This window comes from Condylura cristata, unplaced genomic scaffold, assembly GCF_000260355.1.
Source record: "Condylura cristata isolate star-nosed mole 26May11 unplaced genomic scaffold, ConCri1.0 scaffold00031, whole genome shotgun sequence".
Lineage (NCBI taxonomy): Eukaryota > Metazoa > Chordata > Mammalia > Eulipotyphla > Talpidae > Condylura > Condylura cristata.
The window spans coordinates 24,963,310-24,988,351 of NW_004567132.1; the positions used below are offsets into that span (position 1 = coordinate 24,963,310).

At 45.9% G+C, this 25,042-nt stretch overlaps 1 protein-coding gene across 1 annotated transcript in view; it reads right to left on the reverse strand.

Annotated features, from left to right (window-relative positions):
* Positions 1 to 25,042, reverse strand: part of REEP1 (receptor accessory protein 1) — a 93,253-nt gene that overhangs the window by 11,663 nt on the left and 56,548 nt on the right. Inside the window, exons 5-6 of the mRNA XM_012731551.1 lie at positions 22,991 to 23,104; positions 5,063 to 5,240 (exon numbers count right to left, since the gene is read on the reverse strand). Coding sequence (XP_012587005.1) covers positions 5,063 to 5,240; positions 22,991 to 23,104 — 292 coding nt within the window. The remainder of the gene's footprint in view (positions 1 to 5,062; positions 5,241 to 22,990; positions 23,105 to 25,042) is intronic.

The window sequence follows — 25,042 nt, forward strand, 5'->3', positions numbered from 1 at the left end:
GCCCCCTACTCCCTCTCAGGAATCCTAGGCACAGCTTATGTCCACACAGCCTGCAGCAATGGCTGGAAGATCAACTCCACTAGATCCCCATAATTAACTTCAATTATTTTTAAATGAGCTAGAAAGTAGCTTCTGATTAAGAATCCAATGGCGATCACGTAAGGTGAGGGCTTTCCAGAGAGTACAACAGAGCGGAGCAGACCCCTGGGGAAAGAATGGTGAAGACAGCTTTGCTCTTCCAGGTTCACGCAGGTGACAAGGGCCCAGAAATAGAGACTCTCTGGATGGCTCACGGAAATTACAAACTCAACAGCCAAAAGGATGAATACGTAGAAATAACCACTGGAACTGCATCTGAGGCCACGGGGATTGCGTGGCTGTTTCCCATCAACTTGTACTTGGTGACTCGTGTTGGAAGTGAGTCCATGCTGCAGTGTGGCTGCATGCATGCAGCCCTCCATTTCTTCTTCTCTTTTTAAAAACTGAGCTGTAACTGATGGCGTCCACTTATTTGAGTTCTATCGTAATGACTTCATTTATAAATACATGGATAACACACACAGCTGATCAGAGTTGGAGCTGGCGGAGGACACGGGTCCTCTGTGCTCCCTGCTTAGAAGGCTTGTCCTGTCAGCTCACTTTGCATTAACAGGCCTCCCAAGCTCCAGGTCTTAAAAATTAAAAAAAAAAGCTTTGCATCAAGAAGTTTAACAATGAAGAAATCCAGGAGAAGAACAACACCTCCTGTAATGCAGCCCCCACCCTGCTCTCCACCCGGTGAGGCGAGGGCCGGGCCTCTGCCTTTGAGCAGGGCTGTTCCTCTTGCTTTCTAAGCCAAAGGGCAGTGTCTCCACTTGGGTAAAGGGGAGCTGAGTTAGCCCAGCCGCCAGCTCTACTACTTTTGTGTCTCGTTAAGGTTAGAGAGACCGCTGGAGCAGGTCAGGAGAGAACAGCATGGCCAGCGGTGGGCAGGTCCACACCCACCTCCACACCCAGGGCTGCAAGAGTCTCTGCAGGATGGGGAGAAGCCGGGCTCACTCCCTCCCTGAGCTCTGCTGACTGCTCCAGGCTCCATCAATGAAACAATAATAATGCCACTTCAAAAAGTCTTGTCACAGCCATGTTCACAGCAGTGCAGTGCGGTGAAGCGGGAGACCTGCTTCTCTACCAGGTGAGGACACCCGAGTGGTTAGGTGGTTCACGCAGTTACACAGCTAGTAAGTGGCAAAGCAAGACCAGGGCTCCCTTGGCTGCACTGGGACCAAATCCCTGAAACTGCAGGGCTTTGCACTTCAGAGATGCTGAGTAAGTTCCCCATGCACAAGGTACTAGGGCCCTGTGGTGTGGTGATTTTTTTAAAAATCACACATTCTTTAATGCAAACCTCCCCCATCTCAAGAAAAGGAAATGAATTCCCATCCTCTAGAGTGTGGGCTGGACTCGGTGACTCACTTCTAGTGAACAGAACACAGAAGAGGAGGTGTGTGACTTCAAAAACTAAGTTCTGAAAGGTCCTCCCTTCCACCATCATTCACCTGGAAACGCTGTGAGCAGCCGTGCTGCAGCCCTGCTGGAAGGACTCCCAAGCAGCCCCAGAGAGGTTCATGTAGTAGAACTGAGGCCTCCAGTCAGTAGCCACAAGGGAACCATCTTGAAAGTGGATCTGCTAGTCTCGGTCAAGCTTCGGACGACTGCAGTCCTGGTCAACGACTTGACCACAACTTTTGAGACACCCTGAGCCAGAACCACTCTGTTTAAGCTGTTTCTAAATTCCAGCCTAAAGGCATGATAATACATATTTTTGCTTTCAGGAGTCACCCTCCAGAAATCTCTCCCCGCCCAAGACCATGCAGCTGAAAGGGAGCCCCAAGATCAGGTGCTAATTTATGGTTAGAACCTCCTTCCAAAGCGAGTCTAGCACACTGCAGAAAGGTCGGCTGCCTACTCACCTTTCCGAGTTCTGCAGGTGGAGCAGCAGGTACACACTGTAGGGATGGGGGGCACCATCAGTGATCTCCCCCACTTGACAGGAACCAGTCCCAGCAAACAGGGAGGTCCCAGGGAGGTATGGGAATCCCAGGGTGCTCATTACAGGAGACTCGGGAATGTGAGTCTCATCCCAGACTGAGCTTCCTCTCACATGCTAGAAAATGGCAGTGCCTGGCCCACCGAGGTAGTTCTTGTGTCCTACAGCTCTCGTGAAGGCAGGGGTTGGGTTTAAATTTCCACTGGGAAGTAACTCCAACTACATTTACCCAGCTGCCCTCCACCCTGCGTCTTCCAGTTCAGACTGAGCTCCAGCAAATATTCTCAGACTAATCTATGAGCTCAGAAAGTGTTTAGTGTCTGTCTGGTCAGTTGGTCAAAGGCCTAACTGGCTGCTGCCTAGTACAGTCCATTGTTGTTGATGCACCACTGGGTCTAGGTAGACAGCAGGTATTCACGAAAATGCTTCCAAGTCCACGAAAATGAGGGTCATGCCTTCTTTTCTTTTGTTTGCTCCCAGGTGTTTGATAAATGGTGTCTGACAAAATACCTCCCAGTTCATTCTGTGGGTTGGGAAGTATGTTCTGGCAAACTTCATGTTTTTATTTTGCACAATGTGACATATATTTTTTTATTTATACATTGTTAGATAATACTGCATTCTCTTGTGCTTTTTCCTTGCGGCATCATTTGTGAGATCTACCCAAGTGTGCACTGCTGCTTCCTGCTGCACTCAGTGCCAGAGGCTGCAGCCACTACTTGTTACCTGCTCTCTCCCAGGCTGCCTTCAATGACTGCCATCTGTCCAGGGTTTGCAAGTTATATATGTCTACTCTTCCCACAACTTTAAGACACAAAGAAATTATTGTGCCCTGTTTTCAAAGGAGAAACCTCATTTGTGTGCCATCCAGGCATCATTCCAAGAAAGGTTCTGAGGTTGAATGGAGGCTCAGTAGGAACAAGTGGTGCTATCTGCCGCCAGCAAATCTCCATGTGAATCTGTGCATATGCTATCTCGACTTAGGCCTGGGGTCACCCCGCCAGAATGGAAGCCCAGATTTGAGATTCTTCCCCCTAAAAGCCCACCCTGAGGCCTACCCTTGGGGCTGGCTAGGCACACCAGTCTATGGACCTGGGTGTCCTTTGCAGATATCTTCTCAGCCACCTTGACCCTCAACTCAGTGATTATGACAGCTCAGAGCCTCTGACCCGGGTGCTTTGCCCCAGGTTCTGCGGCAGCTTTCACCTGTCTTTCTTTCTGGGATGACTCTATTTTAGGCTCCAGAATAGCTGGGGAGTGTCACACAAAGTCCCTACTTTCCCTGCTGGGTCAGCACCTTCCTTTGCTGCCCACTGAACCCACAGGCGCCAAGACCCAAGAGCAGGCAGTGAGGAAAGCCAGGCCATGTTGCAATATCAAGGGCTCTCTGGTTCTCCATGAACTCTGCCTGCCAGGCCTGTGACCAGAGAGCTCCCTGCGTCTCTCTGGGGAGTGACAGAGAGAGTCAGTGCTAGTGGCAGGTGGTAGGGCCTAAGCCAGAACAAAGTCCACACCCATTTCTACCTGGCACTGATATGGGAAGATCTCTCGGAGTCTACTTGCTCTGCGTGGTCCCCTCTATTAGAAATGACAACATAGAATCTTAGAGGGAGAGGGTGAGCAGGGCCACTTCCTAGTCAACATATGAATCCTTTTTGGTACATGACCATTCAACTTTGGCTTGGACCCTTCCAATGGCAGGGAATTCACCACCTCATTATTTTCCTTGGACACTTTCACAGTATAAAGTGCATCCAGGGTGCTTCCTGGTGGTACAACAGGTTGGAGAGCAGCACTGCAAAGCTGGCTGCAGAGGTTTCCATGCAAGTTCGACCCCCAGCCCCCGAGGTGACCCACATGGCGCGGCAGACCCCTCCAGACCTGCCTGCTGCTCCCCTCAGCAGTGTATACTCCATCAATCTGCCTGGTCTGCTCCCCACTCTGACTCTGGTGAATCCTCTCAACCCCCCCCACACCTCTGGCCTGTACCCCAGATTTGTAAGCATAAATAAACAAATCTTTAAAAATAATAATAAAGTGCAACCATAGAAAGTTAAAAAACAAGAATAGCTATAGTAGCTACTTCCCAACTTCAGGCCCAACTGCTCACCAGGGGTGAGTGGCAGAGGTGGTGATCCAGAACTGTCCTGCACCCCCTTTCTTTGGCAGCAGGAGTGCTCAGTTCCTGAGAACCAAGCCCCATTACCTCCCCGAGAAACAGTCTGGGACATCATGAGCCCAGGCCTAGCTCCCTAACCCCCTAATCCATGCTCCCACCTCCCACAAGGAAAAAACCCACTGATAGAGCGGACGTCAGTGGGCCCCACACAGGGCTACCCCTCAGTGGCAGCACAGCTCTGGGTCTCATTCCAACTTAGGAGCTCTCTGGGGATGGGCCCAGGGCTCTGCATGTTTGAGGTCCCTAATTCACTCCTGATGCAGGCGCCTCAGAGGTGGTTTCTCACCTCCACAGAAATGAGACCTCAGAGCTGCTGTGGCCCCGGTGTGTGGTGGCTAAGGGTATGTATGGTGAAGGGGATTCAGTGGTAAGACAGAAATGTAAGAAAAGAAAGTAAGAAGGAAGGCCATAAATATTCATGCAGAGCATAGGGACCACAGGGGCTGTAAGTTCTGTGTGGGTAGGAGGAGACACGGTGCTCAAGACAGGTAAGTCCCTCTGAAAATACAGGATCAGAAAGGAAAAGAACAGGTCCAGCTGTGCCTGTTCCCTCTAGGCTTGGCCCAGGACTACCACCACCCCCTCCTACCCAAAGTCCCCAGAGAGCCAGAAGGAAAAGGAGGAACTCTTAGTGCAGGTGACCTAAACTTGCCACCAATCAGAGTCCCCAGGCCAGCTTCCTGTCCTGACTGGGTGGTGTTCTGCCCCTTGGCTGGCCTGGCATGATCTGATTGACGTGTATGGGGCAGGTCCCCAGCAAGGGCCTGGTGACATACCACATAGCACACCAGGGCTCTCTCAAAGCCAGTGAGGCCCAAGGCCCAAGGTAGAAAATAGGGGATGAGAATGATACCTACCTGAGCTGCCAGCACTCTCAGAAGCACTCCTGGACATCTTGGGTTGGCCGTGTTTGCCACTGGCTCGCCCAGACCCTGGCGGTGGGGGTCCCGAAGGGGCAGGGGCACCGTCTCCCCTGATGGTGGTGAGGTCCTGCATGCTGAAGCTCCGGAGTCTCTCCGATAAGGCACCCTGTCCCTGAACACAACACAGGAGGGGTACATGTCAGAGGCCTGACCCACAGACCATGGAGTCAACTGGGAGTCAGGGGCAAACTTGATGAAGGCCAGCAAGGAGCGCTGACATTCAGCAAGAAATCCAGCCTGGGAGAAGGAGTCTGCAAAGAGCAATTCTGTGTAGTCGATAGGAGTGTGGAGAGGGCCCCTGGGATATCCCAGGGCTTCCTGCGGGGCTCAGCAATTGTCTTTGGGGTTCCTACTCCATCCTCTCCTTCAGATGCCTCCAGGATACAAGTGAAAGCCCCAGACAGACCTCCAAGTCAAGGAAATGTCTGCTGTGTGCCCTTCCTTACCTCCAGGGGTGGTTTGCTGCTTCTCTGAGTTTATATTAATAAAAATCCTTACATAATTACATTTTCTCAGTTTCCAGTGTGCAACAATCTGGTCAGAAAATCAAAACCTAATAATCTATGTGCTCAGTCCTTACTCTTTTCAGAGGAAATAAAGTACAGACAGTATTTTTTTAACGTGTGACAACAGCAACTTCTCTTCCCTGTTCACATTACTGTGGATGAGACACACTCACTTCCACTGTCACACTTGAGCTTTATAAAATACCCGAAAGGTAATGAGTCAGGAAGGAAAACATGATATTATTTTTAAAAGGCAAAACTGCTGACTGTAACCATTTCACAGCAGAGGAAGTCACAGAATTCACCTCAGGGGAAGCTGTTCTTTTATTGAGGGAAGCAGGACCAACCGGTGATATTATTGTTATGAAAGGGAAGGTCCTTGCTGTCTGGACAAGAGAATCGTTGTACAAGAAAGGACTGCAGGGCAGATGCCAGGATGCGAGCATTTGCTTTAGGACTCAGGGGCAGGGAAGGGAGACTGTATTTGGCAGAAAAGGAAACCAGAGAGGAGTGGGCGCTGGTAAGAGGCTGGGGTCATTAAGAATTGGGTGAAGACGGGCCCTCCCTGGTGGCGCAGCGGGTTAAAGCACTGCACTAAGAAGCTTAAGCCACTTCCGCATGAGTTCGATCCCTGCCTGCCCCGGAGGAGATCCACATGGCGCAGCAGACCTCTCCTGACCTGCCCGCTGCTCCCCTCAGCAGTGCACTTCCTAGATCGGCCTGTTCTGCTCCCCACTCTGTCCCTGGTGAATCCTCTCACCCTCCACATCTCTGACCTGTACCCCAGTTCTATATGAATAAATTAAAAAAAAAATCTTAAAAAAAAAATAAAAAAAAGAATTGGGTGAAGACAGACAAGTCACCACTGGGAAAATCGATCAACTCTGGCCACTTCGCAAATACTAGGGAGTTGTGCAGACTTCTACAGGGACCCAGAGCAGCAGTGGTAGCGGAGGAAGTATTTTATTTGGATAACAAAGGAAAGAGTGACACACTCAAGAGGTCCGGACTGGAGGACTTGGGGACAATTAGGCACAATTAGATCAGAGAGAACCAACAAACAGCAGAGAGTCAATGTGAGCAGCTATCAAGGCAGCTCTGGGCTGGGTGGGGTCAATTCAACACACAAAGGCCACACAGATTACTAAGGGGCTTCCAGAATGGCAGCAAAGATTGGGGAAGTTTTTTACATTTTACATCATGAAAATACACCACCAAAAACACTGAAAGTCACTGAAGTGACTTTAGTGGAAGAGTCAAATGCAGAATGAGTTATTAGAGGAAAGAGGGAACAAAGGAGCTTGCAGATAGGCTTAGAAACATCAGAATAAAACAAAGGTGAATTAAAATATGAAGATAAGTTCTCAATCTAGCAAACATATAAAAACCATGTCTGTTGGAAACTAACAATAAAAAGAAAGCTAATTAAGTCATCAAATTTTATTCAAATTGTATAGAAATGTACATGCAAGCAAAGCAGACAGTGCTGGTTTGCCTCAAACACTGCTCTGGCACATCAGTGGACATGGGGTTAAGGTCTCACCTTCTACATATTAACACTGAACAGTCTTGGCAGAGAACATGGAGTGATTCCCTCCAATCTATCAGCAGTGGTCCATGATTATTTTATTTATAAGCATTTTAGATGAGAAATAGGAATTAGAAGAAAATAGACTGAATTTCTGAGAAGAGGGAGAAAATATTCTGATAATTACAATGGAGGAATTCAAAGTTCGGTTTTATGGCTAAAACCACCACTGATTTTTTCGTTGTGTTTCCCTTTTATTCATTTATCTGTTCAACAATCAGTTATGAAGAGCTTTTTACAGCAAGGTACTGTGTTGGTGTTATTAGGAAAGACAAAAAATATATAGTCTGATTTCTTACAAAATGTAAAAAGACAAGTGTAAAAGTAACCTCAGGGAAGAGCTACAGAAACTACAGAAGATAAAGGCCACAGAGTCTACAGTCCACCTGGACTCAAATTCCAGTTCTATCACTGGGTGACCTCAACCTCTCCTCAACTCCCTGTTCCCATCTGCTGAATACCAGCCACATGACAGGATGGTGATGAGGATTCAACGAGATTATGCCCATTAAGACACTCATGACAAAGCCCAATATGTGTCCCAAAAATGTCCACTATGATGATGGTACTGCTCCTGGTGCCTGAGACAAATACATTCCTATTGAAATAAAAAATAGAAAGAACCTTCCTGGCCAAAAGACTAGGAGGAGCTTCACGGTCCCTTGGCCACATAAGTGGCAGAGACTAACTCCATTAGACTGTCTGCCAACTCTTGCAAAGGCTTAGCAATGCCTTTGCTAGCAATGAGAGAGTGTCAGCAGACACCACACATGTCCGTTTTAGCAAAGCACTCAATTCTACTCCCAGAAGGCAGCCAACCTAGCTCCAATATCACTAGCATCATGAAGACTGGAATTGACAGAAGTTAGGAAAGAGAAGTAGATAATAATAGCTCAGGATCAACTCAGTCCTGTCTCCGAGGAAATCACAGCAGTATGAAAACAAGGTTCTTGAAAACAAATTAGCTGGCAAGCGTCAAAACAAACTGAGATGGCAAAAAATCAATATGCTGCTCTCATTTGTAACCCTCTCAGTCCTTCTCAGTCTACTCAAAACCTCGCTTCCACTCACTTTAAATGAACCCTGCTCCACCCTGCCACCCAGGCTTTGCTCCAGCGGACCTTCACTTTGTTATTTTGGGAACAATCTAGAGTTGATATTTTGCAAGTTGGGTTTCCTATTTTAGGAAAAGAAATTTGGATTCCCTACATTTGGAAAAGCTTAGTACCATACTCTCTATATTCAACGAACCAAATTACTATGTTAAAAGCTTTGAGCCGTCCTATAGTTCACAGCTTATTTAATGCAGTGCATCACAAACTTTTCTGGCCTCAGTCTGGAATATATCACTAGTTGACCATTCAAAAGTCCTTCCCAACCTCACTCTTGAATGGTAAGAAAAACAGGTTCCCTGTTCTCCCCTGGAGTTATAGATGGCCATTGGGTGCAGTTCTGGCCAGTGAAAAGTAAAGGGAAATATACTAAGGAGTTTCTGGAAGCAGTATTTTCGTGCCTCAGAATAGGCTATCTCCTCTAATGTCCTGCTTCTTGCTTCTGAGTGTAAAGGAACTGCTGTTCTGTGGATACAAGCTCCATTGAGTCATTCACCCAAGGCCTAGACGTCACTAAGTCACTGAAGTAATGAAGTATCCAGTTACTCCTAGACTTCTGAATGATTTTGATCAGTTTCAAAACATTTATCTTTGTAGTTTCTGAAATCAGGGTGAGTCTTATAATTGCTATTGCTCGGACATAATTTCCATTGTCTACGCGTGAATGCACTTGTTTGTTATCTCTCCGGGGCAGGAATGGGTAACTGAAACCCTGTGTGCTCAATTAACAAACCATTTAAGACCCACTTAAGGAAGGAATGTGAGTCCAGATTGTCTCAGGCATCGTCCATCGACACCTTCTGGTAAGATCAAGAAAGTGGTAGCATCAAACTGGCAGAATGGGCAACGGTGGCATGGATGAACATCCCAGACTCAGTGGAAGGCACGGAGAGTGACAGGCATGGTCATAAGTGATATTGGTGAGTTGAGCTGAAAAATGATTCTGAAAAGTGGGACTCTAAAAGTGAAGAAGTGAGGTTAGGGAGACCTGAACCAATTTATGTTCTTGCACATGTGATGCACAAAAAAATACATGCCTCTGAAGTCTAAAGAGACTTTTTAGTAAGTAGAAGAAAAAATCCTAAATGAAAAGGCATTACACCCTAATATAACTGACAATATTTTCTCTCTTAGCAGCTGTAAAATAATGACATGGCTTAGAAACCAGAGCGTTTCACATCCGACGTGATATGGCCGCACTTCTCAGTGAAGCTTCTTATCATCTCAGGCCTGTCACAGGCCCTCCGTGCAGTCTGTACTTGCTTGTACAGATTTCCCCACCACCCAAAAATAGAAAGTTCCTACTTGGTATGATTTGCTAAGTTAACTTGGGGAGTCCTGGAATGCACAAAAACTAATGGTAACAGTGTCGACGACCCCCAATTAACTTACCAAATCACACCAAAGAGGAACAGTCTACTTTTGGCTAGTGAAGGAACCTTGATTTCCATACAATTCTATTTCATTTTTGGCCCTGTATGTTGGAGCGCCTTCCCTATGGACTGTTTTATTCACTACTGCAGCCTTAGTACTTGACAGGTCTACCTGACAGATATCAGGGTCAAGAAGTTGAATGGTTAGATGTATTACCATTTATCGGCCTAAGGGGGTGATGGGAGTCCAGCTGGACTGAGTTAATAGCCAGATGAATACATTCAATTGGGAAAAACTCCTGCTGATAGGCTGTAGAGTTTCTTTTAAAACAACTATACCATTAGGAGGCAGGGATAGAAGTAAGATTTATTCTTCCCTCTATGTTTTATATTTTTAGGGCTTTGTACTGTAAACAAGCATTAATTTTAAAAAATGACAAATTCATTTTTCAGCAACACTCAAGCACTCTCTTAAGACCACCTTGTGGGCCCCATTTTGTAAATACAGGACTTCCATGATGCTGACAAATGCCATCGAGACCCCACGCCCCCCCAAAAGACATAGAACTATTAAAAGACAAAAACGAAAAACAGAACAGAAATGAAAACATCCTCTCTAGAAACGGTAGTGCATTCTCTCTCCAGCCCCAAGAGCCTCGTCCTAGCTCTGCTTTTGGAGGCCTTGTCTACATCAGGTTGGCCCTCCTCAGCCTTAGCAATTTCACTGGGAAGTTAAAGGATTGGACAAGATTCCTTTCCAAATGGAAAATTTTCCATTCAAAATCTGACTGTTCAGTGGCTCATACCTGGCTCTGATTGCAACAAAGTAAGATTGCTTACAATCATTTGAAAATCTCTAGAATAAATGTTGGGCCTTCCAAACTAAGTCTGAAGTAGGGTAAGTAAATTCCAGCATGGAAGTGTTTTTTAAAAGTCTTTTACTGCTTTCTTCCCCAGCTGAAACTGAGTTTGCAATATGAGCCATAGGAGAAGTGAAAAATTCTGAGACCTTTTCATGAACGGAGGTCACCCTATCTCAAGTACCTCTGCACACCTGTGGGCTGTCATGCCACATGTCAACACTGTCTTCAACATCCTATCCCTGAAGAACCTTACATCAAGGGACAGGAAAGGGAGACCTCCAGGGCCTTTCATGGAAGCAAGTGTACCTGTATTTTGTCATCCTCTTGACCTCTTTATTGCCCAAGACAGACCGCTCAGGCTGGCTGCCACTGCTTGTTGTAACACACTCACCTCAATGCTTTCTGGGCACGTCAACACGACATGCTCAGTGGTTCCTGCAACTGTGCTCCTAGAATTCACAGGTGTGTCTTGGGGATAAGGGAGCACAATCCACTCTTAAGTATTTTTTTTCTTCACTAAAACTCTCACAAAATTGGACTTCTGAAGGAAACCTGTGTCACTGAATTTTCTATTAATCTGCGATTTTAAATGTCGAATCCCTTCCCCAGTTTACAAGGGAGAAGAAAATGACCACACACCAAATTCCATATTTTGATGTTCTTCTTAGTCAGGGAGAGGTGTGTTCCTAGGGAAGCCCAGGCCTGGAGAGTGTGGTACTCCAGGTAAAACATTTTACCCCTAATAGAATATCTACCGTTGACTAGAAAGTTCTGACCCCGCAGGGCAGCGAAATTTGGACTCAGAAGGACAGACCAAGTCACAGGAAGGCTCCAGCTAACCGGTCTCACTTCCCCCAATAGCTAGTGCCTGTGACTGATGACAATGAGGAGAAAGACAAACGGTGTTAGTGAGTCAGACAACTGAAAACAAAGCCACATTTCCCACAGGTAATTCAAAGAGTGTTAGTACTTCCTTCTCAACTCCATGGCTTCATTAGAGTTAAATCCTACAGTCACACATGCTCTTCATCAACGCCAAGCAGGCTCCTAAGCAGCATGCTGGATGAAGACGGGACCTTGTTTGTAACATCAAATTGGATTAGCAAACAAAATTGAAAGAGAGAATTTTTTTTTCCTATTATAGCATCAATCATCAGATTCAATTCATTCTCCAGGCAGTAAACAAACAATGGGGAAAGTCAAATAAGTTAATCACGTGTTAGACGCTATCAAATTAACACAAAAGGAGGCTCTAGAAGGATACTGAAGTGGGACACGGCTCTGGATTAAGGCACAGGTACACACACAGGTGTCGGAAGAGAGACACCTGCTGAGATCCAGACCAGGTGTTGGTGGGCGGAGGTGGCTGCTTGGCCTCTCTGCCCGAATGGATCAGTTTGGAGTTAGTCACACCTCTCAACAGGGTTACCTGCCCTTCTCTGAGTTCCAAAGAGTAGACAAAATGAAAGAGTCCAGTCACCTAATAAAAGGGAAAAGAAAAAAAGCCATGGGCACCAAACCTCCAATACAGGGTCGAGGGGAACTGTGGATGCTTGCCTCACGTACTCAATCACTCGCACATTATTCACTCACTCACTCACCGCAAACACTGACGGGGCATTTAAAAAGCTCTGTGTGAAGCCCTGTGGAGGAACAAAGATGAATTACGATACATGATTTGCTTCCCTCTCCCAAAGAGCTCGCGTTCTAGTTGAGACATCAAGACACAAAGACAAATGCACACGAGAAAGACAACAAATATGCAAGAGAGGTTCAGGCGAAGGAGAGAGACACTGTTGGCACCAGCACCAAGGGAGGCCTCATCCAGGAGTCCAGACTCGAGGGAGACCAGAGCAGCGTATTATGAGACAGAGTAAGGCAGTGAGGCCAGTGAGAGGCTTGGGCCAAGGTGTCAGAGCAGAAAACCTGATGGGCATTTAGGAAACTGGTATTAACCATGTCTATGGATAATAGGCTGGCTCTGGTGCTGGTGAGAAATGAAAGATAAGCCTGGAAAAACTACTTTGGCAACCTAAATTTGGACTTTGACTTAAATTTGGGCGATGTGAAGAAAGGAGGGTTTTAAAATGGGAATATTATGGATGCGCTGGTGGCACACATGAGGCACTCAATCTCTGCTTTCTCTGCCTTCTTTGAGTCATAGTGGGCACACGGACATCTGGAATACAGTGTGTATTTCCCTGCCTCCCTCCCGGGATGCACCCTCGGTAGGGGATGGAGTGTAAAACCAAACGCTGACTGCTGAGGGGAGGCTGGTCTGGGGCTTCTGGTTTGGAACAGGCTTGTGGAAGCAAATCAGCAAATCAATGTGAACACAGTTGTGAGAAAAAGTCAGCAAAGTCTGGGCACAAAGGAGAAACAGACCTGCAGAGGCTGAGTCAACAAGTTGAAGGGATTTAGGCGAAAAGCCCCTGCAGCCAGTTTAGTTCATCACCATCATCACTAGGAATATGCTCGGGAAGACTGGAGCCCCCAGAAACAAAGCCATTTCCTATCACAGATTTTTATCTCTCAAGGTTCTTGCCTTCCTCACACCCAGATTGCATCTTGCACAGAGATGATTCCTCCTGAGTTCAGGTACTCGTATCACAATTTAAGATTACTGCTGGCCTATGAAAACAAATGCTTTGTTTCTCTAATATGTTTGCCTTAATGTGATTTTCTTCTTTCCTACTGATAATAACCCCTCTTGTTCCAATGGTACATCGGCTGGATCCCCACTACAGGGAGAAGGGAGAGGGGAGTCCCTTTTCCTACAGGACTGCTCTTTTCTAGGTTAATCCACATATTTGGACTCTGAAAATAAACTTTCCTTTCTTCTACACAGTTGTGATTATTTTGAAGGCTCTGGGTTGACTGGAGGTGCTGACAGAAGCTGCTCAGGAGGTGAGAAGCTGAAAAGTGAGACAGGCTGGGTATAATGATCACAGTGCACAGAAGAATGAGTCCCTGTGAGCAGCCCCAGCTTATCTGAGACGGGCCATCACTCAGGCAATGGGGTTGTGGTGCAGAGCTCACAAGAAGCCGGCTGGAAAGGGCTGTGGGGAAGTGTTGGGGAGCATCTACGAGACAAACTGGTTCAGTTGTTAGTGAAAAGTGGAGCTACAGTTATACTTACACTTAACAATTGTGCCCATGTTATCACAAGTGACAACGTTTGAAAGGAACTGTATCTTATGGTAATGCATATTTATAATCCAAATTCCCTTACCAAGAAGGTCTCACCTCCTGTATTAAGTGTTGCCCCAGTGTATTAAGTGTTGCCCCAGTCTTACCTCAAAGCAAGAGAAGCCAGCTCTGGTGGCATTTGCTAACTGCCTTTTGCATATTCATACATCTTCTTAACTCCTAGAGGTGTTTGATATAAAAAGGTAAGAAGAGGCCCTCCCTGGTGCAATAGGTTAGGACACACCACTGCAAGCTAGTCATAGCTGCTTTAGTGAGAGTTCGATTCCTGGGCCCCAGAGGTGATCCACATGGCACAGCAGACCTCTCCTGTCTTGGCTAGTGCTCCCCTCAGCAGTGTGCTGTGTCGATCTGTCTGTTCTGCTCCCCGCTCTGTCTCTGGTGAAGCCTCTCACTGCCCCTGCACCTCTTGCCTGTATCCCAGTTCTGTATGCATAAATAAATCTTTAAAAAAAAAAAAAAAAAGGTCAGAAGAGCAGGGAGACAGCCTTAAAAGTATGAATGCTGTGACTAACTAAAAATTCTCAGGTACTAAGCCTGGTGGTATAATCCAAGCAGAAAACAGTCAAGATGTGTCAGTCCAGCATGTGCTGAGTGATAAAAGGAACATTAGACTAGGAACTAAGAGTCTCTCTAAGCTCTGCTCATTAGGCCCTGTCACCTGGGACAAGGATGCCGAGAAGCACCCATGTCTCCTGTGTGAAGCCAGGGGTTACACAAGGTCCCCTCCTGCTCTAGCAATCCATGTTTGACATTCCTTCTCTTTAGGGGGATGGGGTGGGGGGGTGGATGCTCACACGTTGGAACTTGCTCTACAGGGAGCCACTCGCTTTAAGAAAAGGAGAAGCAATTGTCTGGAAAAGTCGGGTGCAGAACAATGAAGGACCTGAAGACCAGGAGCCAGAGGTTTATCAAGAGAAACGGCACAGTCAAGGTGGATTGGAACAAGAGCACAGGCATCCCCAACTCTGCGCTCACGTCACTGCACAACAGAGAAAAAAACTGGGGGAAACCTAGATGCACACATGCAGGAAACTCAGCCTCCTCTCCAGAAGAGTCTGGGTTTTAAATAATTTCCCAATACCAGCATCTGGCTCATTTTCCTTTACTGTGGTTAACAGTGAAGAGGAAGTGATGATCAATCTCAGAGAACAAAGCAACCTGAGTAGAAGTAACAATAGGGAGCCTTTCTTAAGCATTTGGTGTGTGCTCTGCGTCCTTGAAGTCTTTATGTGCACATGCTAAGCACCAATCTCTTGTCCCTCTTACAGGTGAAGTTGCTGAGGTGTAACATTAAATGGGGGGCTGAGATTTCTAACCCAGGTCTGCTTATCTCCACAGCCCACACTTGATGTTAAGCATCACTCTGCTGTGATATGCACAGCATTCTTTCATTCCTTTAATATTTACTATCTGGTGGCCCTCCCCGGTGGCGCAGCAGGTCAAAGCACAGCACTAAGAAGCTGAAGCCACTTCCGCATGAGTTCAATTCCCGCCTGCCCGGGAGGTGACCACATGGCGCGGCAGACCTCTCCTGACCCACCCACTGCTCCCCTCAGCAGTGTACTTCGTCGATCTGCCTCTTCTGCTCCCCACTCTGTCTCTGGTGAAGCCTCTCACCGCCCCTGAGCCTCTGGCCTGTACCCCAGTTCTGTATGCACAAATAAATAAATCTTTAAAAAAAAATATTTACTATCTGGTAGGCGTGCAGGTAAGACATGAATATAAACAACTACAATAGAGTGTCATTGGGCACCCAAGGAGTGAGATCAGTCTGCCTGAAAACAAAGAAAGACGCACTTCACCTCAAAGGGCAGAGAGAGTTTCAAATGGGATAGATGAAGGACCAACATGACCAGAGGCAGGAAAGAGAAAATTCTAAAAATAGCAGAGCATTAATATTTCTAGAGTAGCACAGAAGGTGGTAGAGTACAGAAGAACTAGAACGGCCAGGAGGAATGTGACTGGGTTGGAGCACAGGTCTCCAAAAGGAAGGAAGAGAAGCAGTCAACCATTGGCTGGCCACTACCATAGTCCAAGTTAGTGGGGAAGAAGGCCTGGAAGGAGGGAAGGGTGTCAAATGGGTAGGAATCAAAGAACAAAGGAAAGGATGGAGAAGATTCTTCTCTGAGGTCAGGCAGCCAGGTCTCTCTCTTTCCGCCTGGACCCTGATGCATGAGATTAGCCATGTAATCTCCATGGGTGAACTTGGAACAAAAAAGGGGCAAACATCAGACCAGAAACTCTGTAGGAGTTCTGGTCCTTCCTCTGCAGCTGACTTCGGGTGCTGGCTGTTTTGTTTGTTTTAATCCACCTAACCATCTACCGGTTGGTGTGAAGTAGAATAACTAAACATCAGAGAACAGGAATCCAGAATGACAGGGTGCTGAATGATAGAGGTAAGCATGGTAGAACCCACTGGTGAAAGCTTTGCTTGGTTTTTGCAACGCTAAACTCACGTACACCTCCTTTATTAAGGACACTAGGAAGGATAGGGAATACTTCCAAATTTTTCAGCAGGTTGTCCCTAGCAGTTTAGATAATCTTGGTGTTTAGAATCAGTTGCTGTGGTGAATTCTAAATATTAATTTTACGTCACACAGTCTTGGCTAAAACGGAAGACAGGTTCACTTGATGTAAGCTGGCTTACATCACCAAGTGGTTGGGAAATTCATCTGTTGGTGAAGAAACAACACGAAGCTTCTTGATTCACTTGGATTCAGCAGATGTGAGGGTGTGAAGCCAGGAAAGTGAGACATAGGGACCTGGAAGGGGGACAGGAGTCTTCTCTCCTTCCCTGAAAATACATTTTAAGCATGAACAGATATGGAAGGGTTTTATAAAAAGAAAGCCAATACCTTTCCTCTGATGAATTGTAACAGGTAGTTCTTTGCTAGGCAGAAAATAAAGGCAAGGACAAAGGACTCAAAGTCTGAAGCTCAAGATTCTAGGCTCAAGAATTTTCTGGAATGAACTTCTTGTTTCCCAAAATAAATTTTCATGGTGTGTGAAAGTAGTATTTTATTCCAGCAAGTGGTTTAGGTAAAGGTCTGATGGATAAAAGATAAGAATGAGAGGAAATTTTAAAAATCTTTTTATGCCAGTAGGTAAATTGAGTTTGTTTTATTTATGGCAAAGTTGAATAGGAATTTTAAAACATGAGTGAGAAAATATTTTAATGTGTCTTGTGTAGACTGGACCTAGCAATCAGATGCCAGGGTAATAACCAAGGCTATTCCCTAACAGCCATTCACCATAATTGCAGGCAAAGTACCTGGATTCTGGCTGTCAGGATTTGGAGGTCATGGTCCTGAAAAGGGGAGAGGACAAAGAAATGAAAACTGCACCATCGGGGGTTCTTTGAACTAAGTTTTGCTCCCTTTATTTTGCTGGTGAACCTCATACACAGAGACACAAAAAAGCCCAGTGGATAAGGAAGGGTTCCTATCAACATCATGCAACTGCAGCCAAAGGGGTGAAAATAAGCAATGGACAACCCGAAAGGTGTAACTGAAAGCTTGGACCAATGCTGTGCACAGAACCTACGGTGACGACAGAATTGAAGTCTATCTGTGCCAGCCACCAGCCACTATGGCTGCTAAGGGTTTGAATGGGGCTAAACAACTAAGTAGTCAAATTTTAAATGTACTTAATTTTCTTTTGTTTAAATTGAAATAGCCACATGTGGTCAGTAGCTATACTGTTGACAGAGCAGAATTAGAAGGGTTTAAAAGGTCTATTTTTCAGTTCAATCAACAAAGTTTAAACAGTACAAAGTACTAAAGAAGCAGGCTTTTTTTTTTTTCTCCTAAGCAAAAGATTCTCTTATCTACAGAAGCCAACATTGTAATAGGAAATATTAGATTGGGTTGGGACAGGAAACAAATTATCTGAGGAAGAAGAATCACTAATTCACAAAAGACCAGCTTTAGGTAAACTAGCTGTCTTACACAGGTGACTTTAACAAAAAAATTATTAGTACCTTTGGTACTGTTCTAGGAATGGAAAATCCAGGGAAACTAAAATGACAAGTTGTGAGACAAATGAAAAGCAAGGTTGGTTCCTAAGCCTGAGAACTGGCCAAGTGGGAAGACTTAACACATGGTTCCAGTTTCAAACAGAATAAGGTGTCCTGGACACCTCAGAAGTTTAAAGCTTTGGGTCAACTGGTTTTTCTCATAGTAATTTCTGTTTTGTGTGAGGATGTAGTTTGCTTAAGAAATGAATTTCTAAAGTAATATTTGTAAAAAGAGAGATTTCCAATTCTATCTGAAAAAGACCAAGGGCCCAATTTTCCCTGGAATTACTGGCTAAGAAGCAGACGACATCTAGGTGGGAAGGGAGCCAAGAGATGACAGACACTTAGACGGTGCTAGAGAATGCACCCTCAGAAAGGATTCGGGGAAAAAAGGAACAGAGACAGAATAATTCTCATAGGAAAAACGATGTATAAACACTGTTGGGGGCAGGTATTAGACCTCAGGGAGAATGAGCAGTGGGTTAGGGACTAATAAGTCTGGGGAGAAATTCCCCATGTGTAATTTTGTTTGAGCTTTTCCAGTCCTAAGGTACAATATTAATGTACCTTATTAATAACACCTGTACCTATACAATGATAAGGTCTATAAAGTGCCTTCATACTTCATTATAATATAAAAAACCTGGGAAACTTGATCTTTTAAAGGAAAGGGTTCAGGGTTCAATATGACAAGAGAAAAAAAAATGAACTCAAAGGGTATTCAAACATTCTTCAGTGAAACTCCACAGTTTTGTCATCAAAGCATGGAAACAAGAGCTGAAGCTGTGAGAAGAAATGACTCCCTCACCCCATTCCTGACTCAGCCTCTTTTAATCTCTTTGAACTAAGAGTCTTTTAGCTACCTCATACTCTCTCCTGCCTCCACCTAGGTAGCTACAGCAGATATTTAGAGTGATAATGATTCCTGAGTTGAAAGTGCTTTCTGGGAGGAAACAGGTGGAGTCCAAGAGACTGCTTAGGGAGACTGTAAAGTCAGGTTGGCTTGGGACCTGCTGCTTAGACCTGAGGTCCCCTTTCACACATCTCTGTCCTGATTGGGATATTAAATTATATGGTCACCCAGCCAATGGCAACTTGTCAGGGTTTGTTTTCCTTCTCCTCTTCCCCCCATAAAAGTGCTCTATTTCCCTGGGGTAATCAAAAAAGTGTTTGTTCTGGGCTCAGCTGGGTGCTATGCACCGTGCTAAGCTCTTTCAGGCACTACAAAAGAGGTTGAGGAATTTGTATTCTCACCATATTTCCTAACTGGCATTGCTAGAGTACAGCCTCCAAAGAAAGGGAGGCTCCATGTTCCCCACCCCACCTAAGGAAGGGTAGAGCTGAGTGGGTTGGAGAAACTGAAAAATACTGAGAAAAGAGGGCCTCCCTGGTGGCACAAGGGACTAACGCACAGCACTATGAGCTGTGCACTGCGGCACAAGTTCAATCCCCGGCCACAGGAGTGACGTACATGGCGCAGCAGATCTCACTTGTCTCACCCGCTGCTCCCTCAGCAGTGTATTTCACTCAGTCTGTCTGCTCTGCCCCTCACCCTGTCTCTAGTGAATCCTCTCACCCCCCGCATCTCTGGTCTGTTCCCCAGTTCTTGTATGCATAAATAAATAAGTCATTAAAAAGAAAAAAGATTGAGAGGAGACTTGGAGAAAGACCTGTTGGAGACTCATGGAGAGACGTGAAAAATCCCATTTGCCTCTCAGCTTTTGGATTTGCATCAGGGACTTGGGGGACATGGAAGGAGACACCAGAAGTCAAGACATGTGAGACACCAGGAGGAGGTGTGGGTGACAGACCCTTGGGAGGCTGAAATGGCAGTATTTAACTTGATCTGTGCTGTGATTTTGCTCCTTTTGTCCCAGACTTGCTGATCCCTACTGCCTCTTTCTTATGGTTCCCTGCCAGAAGGTACCTTAGACTAATGGCAAGTTTTCATGCCTCACTTTGGGTCAATCCTGTTTGGCTGAGCACTTACCCACAAGTGGGTGGGTAACCTCAGGTGCTACTCAACTTTCCTTTCTTTCTATGTGCACTAATCCTATCAAAGCCATTATTTATTTATTTATTTATTTATTTATTTATTTATTTATTTATTTATTTATTTATTTATTTATTTATGCATACAAGAGCTGAGTTGCAGGTCAGAGATGCGGAAGGGTGAGAGGATTCACCAGAGGCAGAGTGGGAAGCAGAACAGGCAGATCCTCTGGAATACAGTCCTGAGGGGAGTAGTCCTGAGGGGAGTAGCAGGTGGGTCAAGAGAGATCTGCTGTGCCATGTGGGTCACCTCCCTGGCCAGGGATTGAAATCCACACTGCAGTGGCTGTGGCAAGCTTCACAATGCTGCCTCTTAACCCCTTGTGCCATGAGGAAGGGCCATCAAAGTTACTTCACACTATGAGAATGCTTTGTTTTTATGTGGCAGATGACAGAACTCATTTAGAGTGTGCAATCTGGGGATCTTGGGGTACCCTCAGTCTGCACTCGAACAGAATTAAGTTTTGAAGAAATCAAAGCTATACATGCTCAGGCATGTGCTCAATTTCTCATTTTCAAAGCTAATGCTTCAAAGGAGCTAAATATGCATCCCAGGAATGTTAAAGAAGTTAACTGCTTTAACCTTAATCACCTATGTGTGCTATGGTTCCAGAAGGGGCCTTATGCAGTGACCTATAAAGAATTGATTTTAAAAATCACCTGGGGAACTTGTTAAAAATAGAGATTTGTGAGCCCATAGCCTAAGATTCTGATTCAGCACATCTGAGAATCTATTTTGAAAAGAAAGACCCAGCTTCCCAGGTGATTTGGACACAAAAGCCAGATTTGGACCCTCTGGTGAATCATCTTCCTTTGACCCCTGACTGGAGCCATCCATTGTTGCTATGGAAACCACAGTTTCACCACTACCCCCTCCCAGTCAGATTGAATTTTCCTTTTTTTTAAGCAACATCTGGTTCAAGAATAAAGGGCATTATTTTTGGATGAGAAGATGTGTTTTCTCTATCAAGGTATTTATACTTAGAAAAGTAAAGAAAAATCCCCATTCTCCCAAAAGGCAGTATATTTTCTCATCTGAAACCAAATTCAGCAGGAAGCTGGCATTTCTCACTATTTTAGTGCAACTAGAAAGAACTAATGAGCAGTTATTTCCCGAGACAAGTTTCAGACTTTTTGGAGCATCCATCAGGTGTAGCTGTTTTACGGTGCTTGGCATGCCTCAAGGGCTTCCCGGGGTGGTCTGAGGGGCTGACAGTGACTCGCAAAGATGCTGTTAAAACTCTGGAGGCTCCAGTTTGAGGCAGACCTGGAAGAGGACGGCCCTGCAGAATTGATGATAATATAAAATTCATAGACAGGCCTCTGAGTGGCCACATGGCAGTACTGAGCCACTCTGATAAATCCACATTTGTGCTCTGTGATTGGGCTGTGGAAAGATCTGGAATGCATCCTCCTCCTGGCTTCAGAAGCAGAGGAGAAAAGGTGAAGAAGGTTTTTATAGCCTCATGTTGCACAGTGGACCTGATGAATTCAGAATTTAGCTTTTCTGGTTCTCTTTTCTGTCAGCTTAAAAATGAAAGCATAAGGGGCCTCCCTAGTGGGGCAACAGGTTAGGACGCAGCATTGCAAGCTAACCACAGCCACTTCAGGGCAAGTTTGATCCCCGCCCCCGGAGGTGACCCACATGGTGCAGCAGACCTCTCCTGACCCACCCACTGCTCCCCTCAGCAGTGTACTTCATTGACCTGCCTGTTCTGCTCCCCATTCTGTCTCTGGGGCACAGAACTTGTACCCAGTTCTGTATGCACAAATAAATAAATCTTAAAAAAAAATGAAAGCATAAAATGATTACAACCTCAAACAGAAAATTCTCAGAATTCACTGTTCTTTCTATTGTGCTCTTGGGCTAACAAAGCAGAATTTCCCCTCCAGAGGCACTCATTGGGATCCACTGCTTTGTCAGCAAGTACTGAACTCAGGTGGGCAGGGGCTGTCCAGCTGCCAGCTGCGTGGAGCAGGGGCACACGTCACTGTGTCTGTTACAGACGCGTCTGGTCCTCTGAGTAAGAGTCAACCATTTTCTGGGTCTGCTCACTCTTTCCCAGCCTTTGCTGCTGAACTCCTTCCCTTCAGGTGGCAGGTGATTTTCAGACGCTCTACCCTAGACACTATGTCTTTTCCCCCGAAATGCTCCTCACGTGCCACTCCCTGGTTCAGGGCACAACATTGAGCTCAGTCACCTGACCGAGCTGGCTGTCAGCATCCTCCATTCCGCTATCCACTCAACGTCCATGGAGCAGAAAGATCTGTATTAATTGTCCTCTTCAAACCCTTTTAAAGATCTAGCCCTCTTTTCCCAAAATCCTCACCTCACGATCCAGGTCTTACGGTGTCTCTTTGCAAACACAGCTGCCCTCCCCAACAACCTGTCTTCCCAAGCATTAGCACAGCTGCTTTTCTCCACCTCAGCCAACCGCAGCCAACCCTACTCAACATTTGGATTGAGGGGAAGGGCAAACTGTTGTAGTTGTTCGGAGAGCGTATGACCACCAACTTAATTATTCAGGGCTGAGTGCATAATGAGAACTGGCACAACAAGGAGATTGACCCGAGACACTAGGAAGGAGCTCTAAGGACCTGAGAACAAGGCTGGATGGAAAAGAGAAGGAAGGAGTGCTTCCTTCCCACAGGACCGGTGTTGACGCAAACCTCTGTGTCTCACTGCTGCCCTATACCCACCCTCCTCCTCTGTGTATGAACCCCTTAACTTCCTCCAGGATCTGCTGAGACACATGGGCACGGAGTGGTGTTTCTACCTTCTTCTCTGAGTCTAAGTGATTCTCCCAGTGCACCTCTGGGAAACTGCAGAGAACAGTTTCCTCTTCCCCCACTTCTGCTTCTCTTTGGCTTAGGTTCCAATTATTTTAGAGGTTCTTAACCTGGGACCCATAAGTGAGTTTCAGGGGTTCTAGGAACCTTTTAATATTGGACAAATCATTTGTGTGCCCACATGTACACTTTTCTGAGGGCAAGCTTTACTATTTGTCCCAGCAGATTTCAAATGGACCTCCGAAAGGATGCAGACAATGACTAGCCCCTAGCTTGTTGTATGGGAATGACATAAGGGATGACCAGGGCAGGGACGATCACACAGCCTTGGTGGTGAGAGCCAGGCATGGTACCTTGGAAGCGGCCATCACTGCTGCTGTGGCTGCCACATTCAAGCCCCGCTTCCCGAAGTGTACAAGGGCATCATAACTTCGGTCTTTTGCTTGAACCAGGCAATCATCAATTTCCTGTCAAAGGAAAAACAGAGGTATGTTGAGTTAGAAGGTTCAAGTGAATCTCTATTCTTTCTCCTCCTGTGTTGAGTTTGGCAGCTTGTCCCATCACTGGATTCTCAGGGGGACTGAAAAGCCATAGTCAGCATGCATGTGTGTATGTATGTGTGTGTTTGTGGGCACATGAATGCTCTTATATAGGAGTAATAGAGAGAGATAGAGAGATAAAGGGGGCTGGGAAAGAGAATTGTAAATAAAAACAACTTGCTATCCAGACGGGTTTTTTCCATGCAGTGCCCTGGGATTATTTTTAAAGTCCTCTAACCTTCCAGGGAGGTTCCAGGGGTATCCTGCATGTGGACAACCCTGCCACACAGATCCCCTATAAAACACTGAAGGGTCCTGGGGGGAAAGAATGCCGAGACTCAGGCATCCAACCACAGACCCCACAACTGGCAGACGGGTCAGTGCCTTTGCGTGCAGTTTTGTCTTCTGAAAAATTAGGTCAGTGATGGTACTTAACTTATGCAGGTTATATGAGATCATTTCAGTGAAGCATGTGACCCAGTGGCTGCTTTCTTTCTTTCTTTCTTTCTTTCTTTCTTTTAAAGATTTATTTATTTATTCATACAGAACTGGGGTATAGGCCAGAGATGCGGAGGGTGAGAGGATTCACCAGAGACAGAGCGGGGAGCAGAACAGGCAGATCGACAAAGTACACTGCTGAGGGGAGCAGCGGGCGGGCGAGGAGAGGTCTGCCGCACCATGTGGTCACCTCCGGGGCAGGCGGGGATCGAACTGATGCAGAAGTGGTTTAAGCTTCTTAGTGCAGTGCTTTAACCCTCTGCGCCACCAGGAAGGGCCACTTTTTTTCTTTTTTTAAGGAGAGCATTTATTCAACTTTGTAGCTTTTTTTTATGACGTATTTATTTATGCATACAGAACTGGGGTATAGGCCAGCAGTGTGGGGGCAGTCAGATGATTCACTGAAGACAGAGTGGAAGCAGAACAGGCAGAGTGATGAAGTACACTGCTGAGGGGAGCAATGCGCGGGTCAGGAGAGGTCTGCCGCGCCATGTGGGTCACCTCCGGGGCTGGGGATCGAACTTGTACTGAAGTCGCTGCAGCTCACTTGCAGTGCGGCTTCCTAAACTGTTGCACCACCAAGGAGGCCCCAGTGGCTGCTTTCAATATGTGAGAACCACTGTCATATTCCTAATCTCAAGGGGCTAGGCCCTTGCAGTTCTAAAATCCTATTACTTTGTAGTTATTTCATACTATATCCAATGTCTCCCCATGTGTGTGTTGTTGAAAGGGATGCAGCAAGAGATAGGGGCCTTTTTTATTGATAAAGGAAATTATTTTCCAGATAATAAAATAAAAGCATACATTGGAAGTCACAGATCATCTCGCTGAAAAGTAACGATGAGGAGGGAAATAGGATTAGTCTCCCTCAGGAGCTAAAACCAAGTTAAATATTGGTTTAGTTCAACTTTAGATCAACTCTGGCTTTTCCTTCTGTTTTTCTCATTTTGGCTGCTGTTATTGTTTTAAGAAAACAGCTGTCTAGTATTCACTGTAGCTGGCTGAAAAGTTTAGTCAGCAATAACACTTGCTCTCAGTCTGGTTTGTGGGTCAGCACATTGGATATTTCCTTTGTTTTGAGGTATACAAGGGGTGGCTGCCAACTCCCTACCACTACCTTTTTGAAGCTTCCCCAAGAAGTCCCAGCAGAAGTGACTCCTACCTAACTCTGGAAATGATTCTTGACAGCTCTTGAGCGCTAGTCACCTGGACTTCAGTGGAAATTACAAAGGGAGCTTCAGGGTAAGGCCAGCATTTGGGGAAAGGGAAGGTGGAGGCATAGGGGCTTGACAATCAGGTTAAGATTTCCTCAAATTCCACCCTTCTGAGAGGGCGTGCTGTGTCCTACTTCCTAAAGGGATTCTCAGA